Raw genomic sequence first — 11,964 nt, forward strand, 5'->3', positions numbered from 1 at the left:
CCTGCCTCTCAATCCAGCACTTTCAGAGGAGCCCCCCTGAGACACACACAGCCTGCCTCTCAATCCAGCACTTTCAGAGGAGCCCCCGAGACACACACAGCCTGCCTCTCAATCCAGCACTTTCAGAGGAGCCCCTGAGACACAGCCTGCCTCTCGCTCCAGCACTTTCAGAGGAGCCCTCGAGACACACACAGCCTGCCTCTCGCTCCAGCACTTTCAGAGGAGCCCCCTGAGACACACACAGCCTGCCTCTCGCTCCAGCACTTTCAGAGGAGCCCTCGAGACACACACAGCCTGCCTCTCGCTCCAGCACTTTCAGAGGAGCCCCGAGACACACACAGCCTGCCTCTCGCTCCAGCACTTTCAGAGGAGCCCCCGAGACACACACAGCCTGCCTCTCAATCCAGCACTTTCAGAGGAGCCCCCGAGACACACAGCCTGCCTCTCGCTCCAGCACTTTCAGAGGAGCCCCCGAGACACACACAGCCTGCCTCTCAATCCAGCACTTTCAGAGGAGACCCCCTGAGACACACACAGCCTGCCTCTCGCTCCAGCACTTTCAGAGGAGCCCTCAAGACACACACAGCCTGCCTCTCAATCCAGCACTTTCAGAGGAGCCCCCCTGAGACACACACAGCCTGCCTCTCAATCCAGCACTTTCAGAGGAGCCCCCGAGACACACACAGCCTGCCTCTCAATCCAGCACTTTCAGAGGAGCCCCTGAGACACAGCCTGCCTCTCGCTCCAGCACTTTCAGAGGAGCCCTCGAGACACACACAGCCTGCCTCTCGCTCCAGCACTTTCAGAGGAGCCCCCTGAGACACACACAGCCTGCCTCTCGCTCCAGCACTTTCAGAGGAGCCCTCGAGACACACACAGCCTGCCTCTCGCTCCAGCACTTTCAGAGGAGCCCCGAGACACACACAGCCTGCCTCTCGCTCCAGCACTTTCAGAGGAGCCCCCGAGACACACACAGCCTGCCTCTCAATCCAGCACTTTCAGAGGAGCCCCCGAGACACACAGCCTGCCTCTCGCTCCAGCACTTTCAGAGGAGACCCCCTGAGACACACACAGCCTGCCTCTCGCTCCAGCACTTTCAGAGGAGCCCTCAAGACACACACAGCCTGCCTCTCGCTCCAGCACTTTCAGAGGAGCCCCCGAGACACACACAGCCTGCCTCTCGCTCCAGCACTTTCAGAGGAGCCCCCTGAGACACACACAGCCTGCCTCTCGCTCCAGCACTTTCAGAGGAGCCCCTGAGACACACACAGCCTGCCTCTCGCTCCAGCACTTTCAGAGGAGCCCCCTGAGACACACACAGCCTGCCTCTCGCTCCAGCACTTTCAGAGGAGCCCCCGAGACACACACAGCCTGCCTCTCGCTCCAGCACTTTCTCTTTCTCTTTCTCTGGGGTACGCAGTGTCTCTGAACCCCTCGTGTTTGTGGGGTCTCACTTTCAGAGCGACTTAAAAATTTACATGTTTAAAAAACCAAACAAACAAAGAAAAACTCCTACAACCAAACCACAGGTATCTTCCCAACACGGAGATCTGTGAAACAGTCTGGCCACTATTTACATCAGGAACGCCTCCTACAAAAACAGCTCTGCTTCCACTGCAACTGAATCCAACTCCTGAAGCGCAGAGCCCGAACAGGAAAGCCATTCAGAAAAGGTGCTCAACATACCAACAATCACCACGCCGTCTCGGACAGGGACTGGAGGGATTCAATAAATCAATTTGCGATTAACTTGAGGATTTTAAAAACCGATTGGGAGAAAATCTTCCTCTCCTCCAGGGCGGCGACATTCTTACTGCCGTTCTTAAAAAAAAAAAAATAACACCCAAATCGTAAAGGTGAGGGAAGGACACGCTGCTTGTTTTGAGGCTGGCGTGGTAGCGAATGGTTTTATTGAAAGGCTGCCGATTGAAATCCTTGTTAAAAGTGACTCCGGGTTCCAGTAGGGAGTTCTGGCACAGCCATCGCGACCGCCCCCCCTCATTCTGAAGCGTTACGTTTGGGAGGGATCACCAGTCACAGAAATTGCATTTTTACCTATGTTACTAAACGCAGGCCTCTCAGTATTAAAGAAACCGCTACATTTATTAAGTCAAGGACACAGCTTAGCTATGCTAGCTAATCTCTGCCAGCCAGAACACAGGCAGCCCGTCCCGCCCCGTCCCACACAGGGGAGAGGGGAGCCCCCCCGTCCTGTCACGCACAGGAGAGAGGGGAGCCCCCCCGTCCTGTCACGCACAGGGAGACCCCGTTCCGTCACACACACAGGGAGCCCCCCCGTCCCGTCACATATAGGGAGACTCCCGTCCCGTCACACACAGGGAGACCCCCCCGTCCCGTCACACACAGGGGAGAGGGGAGCCCCCCCGTCCTGTCACACATAGGGAGACCCCGTCCCGTCACGCACAGGGAGCCCCCCCGTCCCGTCACACACAGGGGAGAGGGGAGCCCCCCTCGTCCCGTCACGCACAGGGGAGAGGGGAGCCCCCCCCCGCCCCGTCACGCACAGGGGAGAGGGGATCCCCCCCTGTCCCGTCACGCACAGGGAGCCCCGTCTCCAGACAGATACAAAGGGGAGAGGGGAGCGCACACAGGGAACCCCAAATCAAAACTCTATTCAGGAAACCTAAACCTTATCAAATAAACGAATGCGACAGAGCAGCAAAGCGCGCAGAAAGACTTTGAGAGCAGCGCGTCCCTCCTCGAGGGGGGTGCGAGATTCGACGTGGGGGATTCACTACAGCCCATTCATTATATGGAGCGTCCCGAAGGACAAGCGCCTCAGTATTCTCAAGCAAACAGCAAGCATGTTCCCTTTCTCTAAAAAAAAATACAGGATTCTAAAACGAATGCGAATAAAAACACACACTCCCCATGGAAAGCCCGGAATTTAAAAAGCTCTCTGAAGACGCCCCTCGAACGCACGGCCCCCGGACAATCCAGAGACAGGCCGTCTCCCCTCCTGGAAATGGAACCCCGTTTCAATCAGGCGCTGGCCGGCTCGCTGGCTTCTTAAACCCGCCAGTCACCCCCAGCCTCAGCACTTTGAGCACAGTGATCTCATCGCTGCGGAGAGACTCCTCTTTATCTGCCGAGCCCGGCTGCACGGTCCGGGGTTAGGATTTGAGTTTCTTTGGGGTCGGATTGGAAGAGAAGCTGTTTGACCCGCGTCAGGGACGGGAATAAGACTCCTATTGCACAGCAGCGTCACCCCAGTCCTGGATTTACTGCCAGCTTGATCCCCCACAGCGTGTACAGGTAACGAGCTCAGGTGTGTCTGACTGGGCTCGCAGTGAAACCAGGAACGGATCACACTGCTGTGCAGCGGGAGTCTCATTCCCATCCCAGAGGGGAGGGACCTGCCTGTTAAAACTCTTAAAAGACTTTCCAAATCTCTGTGTGTGTGCGTGGGAGGGGAACTATAATGGGAATTCGCCTTCACATCAAACTCCACCTTGAAATTATTATTATTTTTTTTATTTTTTAAACAATCTCTCTATAATAGTATTTAAAAAAATGTTAGTTTTTCAATCTTCTTCCGCACCTTTCTTCACACAGACAGTTTAAAAGAAAAATCGAACATAAAAACCAAAAAAAAAAACAACAACAAAATCTAAAATTAAAAATATTAAAAACTGTGTCAGCTTGAGTTCAGTCTGAGGAACCAACTCCTCAACACAGAGATCAATCCAGCCCTGCCAATGCAGACAGACAGGCAGGCAGACAGCGGGACACACAGACACACAGACAGACGGACAGCACACCTGGGTGCAATTCAGAATTCACTGCAATCGAGCTCGGCACACCTGTGAGATTCTAATTGCACCAGATCACTGATCGATCGCAGTTCAGTTCTGCATTGACCTGTCGCTCCATCGATAATCTTGTACAGAACACACACAGTGGGCAGCTGCTTGTGACGTTTTAGTGCAATTGGAATTACTATAGCGTAATTGTAATTGAAGCCTTACTGTAATTGAAGCCTTACTGTAACTGCCCCAGGTGTGCTTCCAGGACCACAGGGAGAGGAATGGGTTGAGCCAGGCAGCTCTGCTATTAAAATAGTGTTGGCCTTTCAACACGACTATCAGGCTGGGTCTATAACCCAGTCCTAACAACCACTACATTCAAAAATCAAAAAAGTGTTTCTCACAGCGCGGTGCAGCGTCCCCCGGGCGCGTGGGGGTCAGGCTGGGGTCCCCTTCGGTTCAGGAAGAACACTGGGGGGGGGGGGGAGGCTGCATTGAAAAGGGCAGATTCATCTCTTTAACCAAGCCCTCACACACACACACACCTGCTGCTGGGTTCGGCTGAGCCTCCAGTGCACTAGGGGGCAGTGTGTGTGTGTGCTGGGGGGTCCAGACTGTTGGTTTGAGGAGGAAGCTGAAATGAAGGTGACTCACGCCCGCACGCACGTGTGTGTGTGTGTGTGCTGGGGGGCGGGGGGGGGGCAGGGTGTTATCATCATCACTTAATAAAGTAAGCGCTGCTCCCTCCCTCCCTCCACCCTCTCACTGGAGCCCCTCCCCAGCCGAGGCTGCGTCTGCGTCGTGGCTGCTGCTGCTTTCGAACCCGTGCTCAGCCTGCGCCAGCACCTCGGCCTCCATCTTGGCGGTGTCGGGCAGGAAGGTGGGGTACTGCTCCCCCTCGGCCATCAGCAGCTTGAGTTTGGGGATCCAGCTCTTGCGGACGACGCGACGGGCGTTGGTGCACATGTCGGCCGCGATCGCGTTCATCTCGCTCTCCTTGAAGCTCGGAGCGAAGTTCTGACAGTAGACTGAGAGAGAGAGCGAGAGAGAGAGAGAGAGAGAGAGAGAGAGAGAGAGAGACAGAAGGGAGGGGGAGAGGAGAGGGGGGAGAGAGAGAGAGAAAGAGAGAGAGGGGGTGAGGAGGGGGAGGGAGAGAAAGAGAGAGAGAGGGGGGTGAGAGAGTGGGTGAGGAGAGAGGAGAGGGAGAGAGAGGGAGGGGGTGAGGAGAGAGGGGGAGGGAGAGAGGGATGGGGTGAGGAGAGAGGGGGAGGAGAGAGGGGAGAGGGGGAAAGAGGGAGAGGGACAGAGAGGGAGGGGGAGAGAGGGAGAGGGAGCGAGGGGGAGGGGGAGAGGGAGAGAGAGTGTGACTAATTTCAATGTCACTGTAATTGTAATTGTAGTTGAATGTTGGCACACCTGCGTAATTGTAATTGATCGATCGCAGTTCAATTACACATTGATTTGTCATTCCGTCGATATTCTTTTTTTTTAAACCACTTTCGGTGACCTCCCCCATTTTGTTTGAAAATCTTTTTAAAAAGTTCTCTAGTACAGCACAGCAGTCTGACCCATTCCTGGTTTCACTGTGAGTTTAATCACACGCACACGCACGCGCACACGCACACACGCGCTGGGGCTGCTAGTGAAACGGGTGACACTGCTGTGCAGTGGGAGTGCGATTCCTCTCCCCGCGGGAGGGAGGCTCTCTGGAGCGTGACTCACACTTGACGGCGTGCAGCACGCGGCTGTCCAGCGGCTTCCTGCTCGGGTCGTTGGTGGAGGAGCGGATTCCTGTGCCACAGCTGTTTGCCAGAGTGTTCCTGAGGGAGAAATAAACACGGGATTCAGACAGGACCGGAGCAGAGGAGAGCAGAGCACACCCAACCCACAGGACCGGAGCAGAGCACACCCAACACACAGGACCGGAGCAGAGCACACCCAACCCACAGGACCGGAGCAGAGCACACCCAACCCACAGGACCGGAGCAGAGCACACCCAACCCACAGGACCAGAGCAGAGCACACCCAACACACAGGACCGGAGCAGAGCACACCCAACACAGGACCAGAGCAGCGCACACCCAACCCACAGGACCGGAGCAGAGCACACCCAACCCACAGGACCGGAGCAGAGCACACCCAACCCACAGGACCGGAGCAGAGCACACCCAACACACAGGACCGGAGCAGAGCACACCCAACCCACAGGACCGGAGCAGAGCACACCCAACCCACAGGACCGGAGCAGAGCACACCCAACCCACAGGACCGGAGCAGAGCACACCCAACCCACAGGACCGGAGCAGAGCACACCCAACCCACAGGACCGGAGCAGAGCACACCCAACCCACAGGACCGGACCGAAGCAGACCTGTCTCTGTGTTGCTGTGCAGTCTATAGGACCTGTCTCTGGGTCTGTGTGTGTGTGTGTGTGTGTGTTGAGGTGCAGTCTGCAGGACCGCACTCTGGGTCTCTGTGCAGTCTGCAGGACCGCTCTCTGGGTCTCTGTGCAGTCTGCAGGATCAGTGTGGCGTCTCACCTGTCGAAGAAGGAGGCCAGCAGTCTCCTCAGCAGCACTTTGTGTCGTGTCCCTGCGCTCACGTGGCAGTTCATCAGCTGAGCGCGGGTGATGAACACGCTGGTACCTGCGCGGGACACAAAGAGTTAACAGCGCCAGCGCCAGGGCGGTCCGAATCACCAGAAGACACTCTATCCACAATCTACACGTGCAGCCAAACATTTCACATCACAGACAATCCCAGGACATCACACACACACACACACGCACACGCACACGCACGCACACTACAGGAATGTAACCGCGATCTCTTACTGAACTTCATGTAATCAAAGAAAACGACAAAACGATATCGCAGCAGACTACCGGAAGCCATCGCAGCACTACAGCAGTATTTCATGTTAGATTTCCAAAATGTCAAAAGCATCTGCGAAACTACCAGGCGGTTGTGTGTGATTCAATATGTTAACGGGACATGGTCTGAGCAGCGTTCACTCGACTGCATGAAGCACCAGGAGCTCCTTCTAGAGGGGATGCAAATCGAATTGTAATTTCAGCACACAGCGCGAGCGTGGCTGACTGGAATTACCGGTGACGAGCTCCAGCTTCTCCGCGGGGTCCCCCTCCTCGTACAGTTTGGGGTGACAGCGGTTCCCGATCTGCGTGATGAGCTCGGCGGGCAGCGAGGCCAGGTCCTGTCGAACCCGCATCCTGCTCCGAGTGTCCGAGGTCATGTGATCAGGCAGGGCGTCCACCCGCTCGCCCGCTGCACACCACGGAGAGAGAGAGAGAGAGAGAGAGAGAGAGAGAGAGAGATAACAGGTTAACCCTTTCATGCCCCGCAACAAAAAAACTCTCGTAGTCTTTCTATAGATCTATCTGTCTATCTATCTATCTGGGGACTTATGGAAGACACAAATGCATGACAGCCTCATATGAGGCAATAACTCTCCTCTCCCTCTCCCTCTCCTCTCTTTCCCCCCTCTGTTGCAGATCTGCCTGTACTGCTCCCCTCCCCTCCCCTCCCCTCCCCTCTCACCTGCGGGCCCCACATTCAGCATGCTGTACATGGTGTACATGTTGCAGATCTGCCTGTACTGCTCCCCTCCCCTCCCCTCTCACCTGCGGGCCCCACATTCAGCATGCTGTACATGGTGTACATGTTGCAGATCTGCCTGTACTGCTCCCCTCCCCTCCCCTCTCACCTGCGGGCCCCACATTCAGCATGCTGTACATGGTGTACATGTTGCAGATCTGCCTGTACTGCTCCCCTCCCCTCCCCTCCCCTCCCCTCTCACCTGCGGGCCCCACATTCAGCATGCTGTACATGGTGTACATGTTGCAGATCTGCCTGTACTGCTCCTCGGTGCTCTCCTCTCCAGGCTCCTCCTCCTCGTCCTCGTCATGGTAGGAGTTTGGCGAGTCGCTGGTGTAGGCACTGGATGTGCCGGGGCTGGTCCTCTCAGACGCGCTGCCATGGCTGTTGCCGCCGTTGTTGCTGTTGTTTGGCCCCCCTCCCGATCCGACTCCCGCCCGGCCGGCTTCCTGAGAGAAGCGAGCCGCCTTCCTCGTGCCCCCCCCGGAAGCCCCCGAGTCCCGGCTGCCCCCCTCCCAGAGGCGCTTGGCGACGGGGGCGCACACCACTGAGTCGGAGGAGCCGTCCTGCTGCTCCGTCTTGACGCGGGAGGCCAGGGCGAGCGGGGTGTGGCAGGACGGGGGGCGGCCGGTCTGGGCGACGGGGCTCTGGGGCTCCGAGGAAGGGCCGGTCTCCTCGGCGTGGAGCCCCTGGGAGTCGCAGCTGGGAGAGCTGACCTTGAGGAAGAACTCGGTGCCCTTCTCCATGATCTGCTGGATCTGCAGGAAGCCCGCGGTGTACATGAGCAGGAACTGCTCCCCCACGTTCATGCTGAGCCGCCCCGTGTAGCAGAAGGACAGGATCTGCTGGAAGCTCTGGGGCTGCACGGCCGACGGCAGCTCCACCACGCTGCTCTTGCTGCCGCTGTTGAAGAGGTCTCTGAAGTAGGAGCTGCTGGCCGCCAGCACGGCGCGGTGGGCCTTGAAGGCGTGGCCCTTGACCACCACGGACACGTCGCAGTACAGCCCCTGCAGCCGCTGCTCGTTCAGGCACTCCAGGATGTTGTTGCCGAAGTTAGGAATCTCCATCTGCAGCGTCTGAGACATGGTGCTTCCACTGGCACCACGCTGTCTGGGAGAGAGGAGGAGGGGAGTCAGTACTGAGAGCAGGGAGCAGGTATCCTGCAGTTTTAGGGTTTAGGATTTTTTTTGCAGAGGTGTAGGATTGTGAAGGTCATTCACAAGCCCGGCTGTAATTTAAGAAGCAGGATTTTTTAAATTTTTTTACTTGTATCCAGCGTGACGCTGCTGCACCCCAGAAGCGATGCGATGCGTGAAACTCTGCAGCAATGCGAGAAAATGAACAGGACCTGTACTCTAGATAAGGATCTTTCACAGCACAGACGACGCCAAACACATACAACTCAGGTTTTAAAACCAGCTTGATTAGCCACAGTGTGTACAGGTAACAAGCTCAGGTGTGTAGTTCGGCCAGGGATAGAAATAAGGACTCCCACTCCATAGCTGTTTGATCCATTTCTGGTTTTGCTAGTTTAATCAGACACACCTGAGCGTGTTCCCTAGACACACTGGGGCTGATCAAGCTCATAGTAAAACCTGGCATGAGGTTAGCTGCTATGCAATAGGAGTCTTAATGCCACCCCTGCTGTACATTCATGCAGGGTAACCATTACTTCTACACAGACCAGCCAAGCAGCTCTCTCACAGGGCGCCAACAAAGTACTGGCGCATTTTATTAAATTTTTTTTTTTTTAAATTATAAAATTCTTAGTATCAAAGCGTTATCGACAGGAAGTTGGTTACTGTATTGTCACAGTTTCCTCACTGAGTTTGTGGTGTTTCTATCACTCTTACACAGTTTACTACATTAACGTTTATTATTATTATTATTATTATTTTACAATAATAAATATTTGAATACGTAAGAAGAATGTTTTTTTTTTTTTTTTTTAAACCAACAGCAGAACTGTTACGTGGGCTTATACTTAGCGTTTAAGGACGGATAAAATGTTTACAAATAAGCACAGTAAATTAAGCCTGGACCCAGTTTAAGTAAGTGTTGTCCTTGTATTTCGTGAAGCAGCCACACACCCCACGGCCAGACAGACGGACTCGCCTCGCTGCACCACGCCGCCGCCACGGCACTCCGTGCCCGCCAGGCTAGCGAGACGGGGCGGCTGTTGACAAATCACGACTGCCACGGGGGGGAGGGCTCGCCAGCCAGGCTCGGAGCCGTACGACTCCAGAAATACAATCTTTAAAAAGTATAAAAACGGGCCTCGCTGCCCGGATATTTCTGCCGGCTTGACTCGGACTCGGCCGGGTCTTGAGTTCCGTGTGCAGCATCCTCGGGCCTAGGGAGGCAGGATGCGGTCTGCTCAGAAACCAACTGACTTTATTATTATTATTATTATTATTATTATTATTATTATTATTATTAAATAAACACCGGAGGAAAACGCTAGATAATTGGGGAATAAATAATAACACTAGCTTGTCTTGACGGCTTATCGGTTACCGCAAATTCCGTTATTTTGCGATACATTATTATTATTATTATTATTGTTGTTATTATTATTATGATCCTGCAAGGGGCGGGTTTCGGTGTACTTGCGCATCCCTCCGCATACCGGACCGCAGCAACAGGTCAAGCCGCGCTGACCAGCAGTATTAAAAACGGGGTCGCATCTCAGCCAGACGGGAGGAAAGGCACAACAGACAGGGCAGCACTTAAACCACTTTATTATAAACAAAAACATCACCGGCAGCTTCCAAATCCCCAAAAACGCCTCCCCGTCCAGCTTTGCGTTAACCGTGTCTAGTTGTTTGTTTATTTATTTATTTAAGTTCACGGTTTTTAAAAGTTGATCGGGAGGCTGCACGGTCGCCGGCCTTGTCCATCGACTCCAGTCTGCAGCCAGTTGGAAGTGGGTAAAGTTTTGCTGGTGCCGTTCCTGCGAGAGCCCATCCCCCCGCCGCCACCATCATCACACACCTTCCCAAATACAATAAGCCCTGAAGGACCCCCCCCCGGCTCGCTTCGGTCCAGCCGCGGTTCCGTTCTAGAACCCCCCCCCCCCCCCCCCCCCCCACGCCGTGCCCCCCCGGACTCTGCAGCCCCCCCGCCCCGATAGAAAGCGGCGCACCGGCAGGACAAACACTCACCCCCTTTGCCGTAAGCGATGAGAAAGTGTTTTCAATGGAGGAGTCGCGCTTCTCTCTCTCTCTCCCTCTTCTCAGTCTCTCGCTACAGCCACAGGCAGCCATTCATTGTGATCCAGGCGGGCCACCGAGCGCCGAGTCATCGAGGGGGGGGGGGGGGGGGGGGGGGGGGGGGGGGGGGCAAACGCATTCCCCCCTCCGTGGGTGCGGAGCGCAGAGTCACCGATCACACAGACCTGGATCAGCAGCCGACAGCGACATTACCTTTATCAGCGCACACAGAGATGGCACTTTTATTGAGAAGTCGCCTTTGTGTTTCTACAAAAGGAAGGACGCGCCCGTTGTTTTTAAACTGCAGCACCGCGTGTGCCTTTTTTTTTTTTTTTTTTTACCCAAAGACGGTTTTATGTTGTCAATTAAACTTGTTTATATGCCCGTGTCTGTGTGTATGATCTCAGGTCTGTCTCTAAAGCAGGTGCAGACCCCAGTGTGCAGCTTTGAAAACATGTAGGCGAGACAGGTAAGGGCATTATAAACACGAATACAGAATCACCTCTCAAACAAGAAATTAAAACAAATAATAACAAAACGAGTAAACGACAGCTCAAAATAAACAAAACATGCACCATCTCAAAGGTGTGGCTTTAGAAGAAACGAAGCGAGATAACGCACAATACAGAACACTAAAGGGCCATCCACGGATGAACAGACTCGAGACCTGCGTGGCTGAAGGTTTAAAAACGCGAGGAGTGGCAGATCGTGACATCATCAGCGATGACATCACAAACACCTGCACAGATGTAAACAGGGATATTATTATTATTATTATTATTTATTTCTTAGCAGACGCCCTTATCCAGGGCGACTTACAATTGTTACAAGATATCACATTATTTTTACATACATTTCCCCATTTATACAGTTGGGTTTTTACTGGAGCAATCTAGGTAAAGTACCTTGCTCAAGGGTACAGCAGCAGTGTCCCTCCACCTGGGATTGAACCCATGACCCTCCGGTCCAGAGTCCAGAGCCCTGACCGCTACTCCACACTGCTGCCCATAAGGGAGGGTCGTTGCCTTGGCATTACAATATAAGCACCTCCACTGTGATTTCAAAAACACCCCCTTGCTGGTCTGTCAAACACACCGGCGCGTTGGGAAGTTGTTTTTTTTTTTAGCAGAAACATATAGAGTATATTTATTATTATTATTATAATTATTATTATTTATTTCTTAGCAGACGCCCTTATCCAGGGCGACTTACAATTGTTACAAGATATCACATTATTTCACATTATTTTTACATACAATTACCCATTTAAACAGTTGGGTTTTTACTGGAGCAATCTAGGTAAAGTACCTTGCTCAAGGGTACAACAGCAGTGTCCCCCACTGGGGATTGAACCCATGACCCTCCGATCAA

The 11,964-nt window shown here is 53.9% G+C and overlaps 1 protein-coding gene across 2 annotated transcripts; it reads right to left on the reverse strand.

Annotated features, from left to right (window-relative positions):
• Nucleotides 1–176: 176 nt before the first annotated feature.
• LOC117402052 (nucleus accumbens-associated protein 1-like) lies at nucleotides 177–10,570 on the reverse strand. 2 transcript variants are annotated; one of them, XM_034920170.2, is made up of 6 exons: nucleotides 10,546–10,570; nucleotides 7,584–8,491; nucleotides 6,875–7,051; nucleotides 6,307–6,412; nucleotides 5,490–5,587; nucleotides 177–4,795 (listed from the first exon to the last, which is right to left on the reverse strand). In XM_034920170.2, the coding sequence occupies exons 2-6, from the start codon at nucleotides 8,464–8,466 to the stop codon at nucleotides 4,530–4,532; spliced, it is 1,530 nt and encodes a 509-aa protein (XP_034776061.2). In that variant the 5' UTR covers nucleotides 8,467–8,491; nucleotides 10,546–10,570; the 3' UTR covers nucleotides 177–4,529. The 2 variants fall into 2 exon arrangements, with proteins under 2 accessions (XP_034776061.2, XP_058862891.1); XM_059006908.1 differs by lacking the exon at nucleotides 10,546–10,570 and adding an exon at nucleotides 10,143–10,338.
• Nucleotides 10,571–11,964: the final 1,394 nt, after the last annotated feature.

The sequence above is a fragment of the Acipenser ruthenus genome, chromosome 34, assembly GCF_902713425.1.
Source record: "Acipenser ruthenus chromosome 34, fAciRut3.2 maternal haplotype, whole genome shotgun sequence".
NCBI classification, from domain to species: domain Eukaryota; kingdom Metazoa; phylum Chordata; class Actinopteri; order Acipenseriformes; family Acipenseridae; genus Acipenser; species Acipenser ruthenus.

Coding starts and splice junctions, on each gene's coding strand:
- LOC117402052 (XM_034920170.2), bottom strand. CDS start 8,466: ATGTCTCAGACGCTGCAGATGGAGATTCCTAACTTCGGCAACAACATC. Junction 6,413..6,874: donor GAAGCTGGAGCTCGTCACCG/GTAATTCCAGTC, acceptor TGTCCCGCGCAG/GTACCAGCGTGTTCATCACC. Junction 5,588..6,306: donor CTGGCCTCCTTCTTCGACAG/GTGAGACGCCAC, acceptor TTTCTCCCTCAG/GAACACTCTGGCAAACAGCT.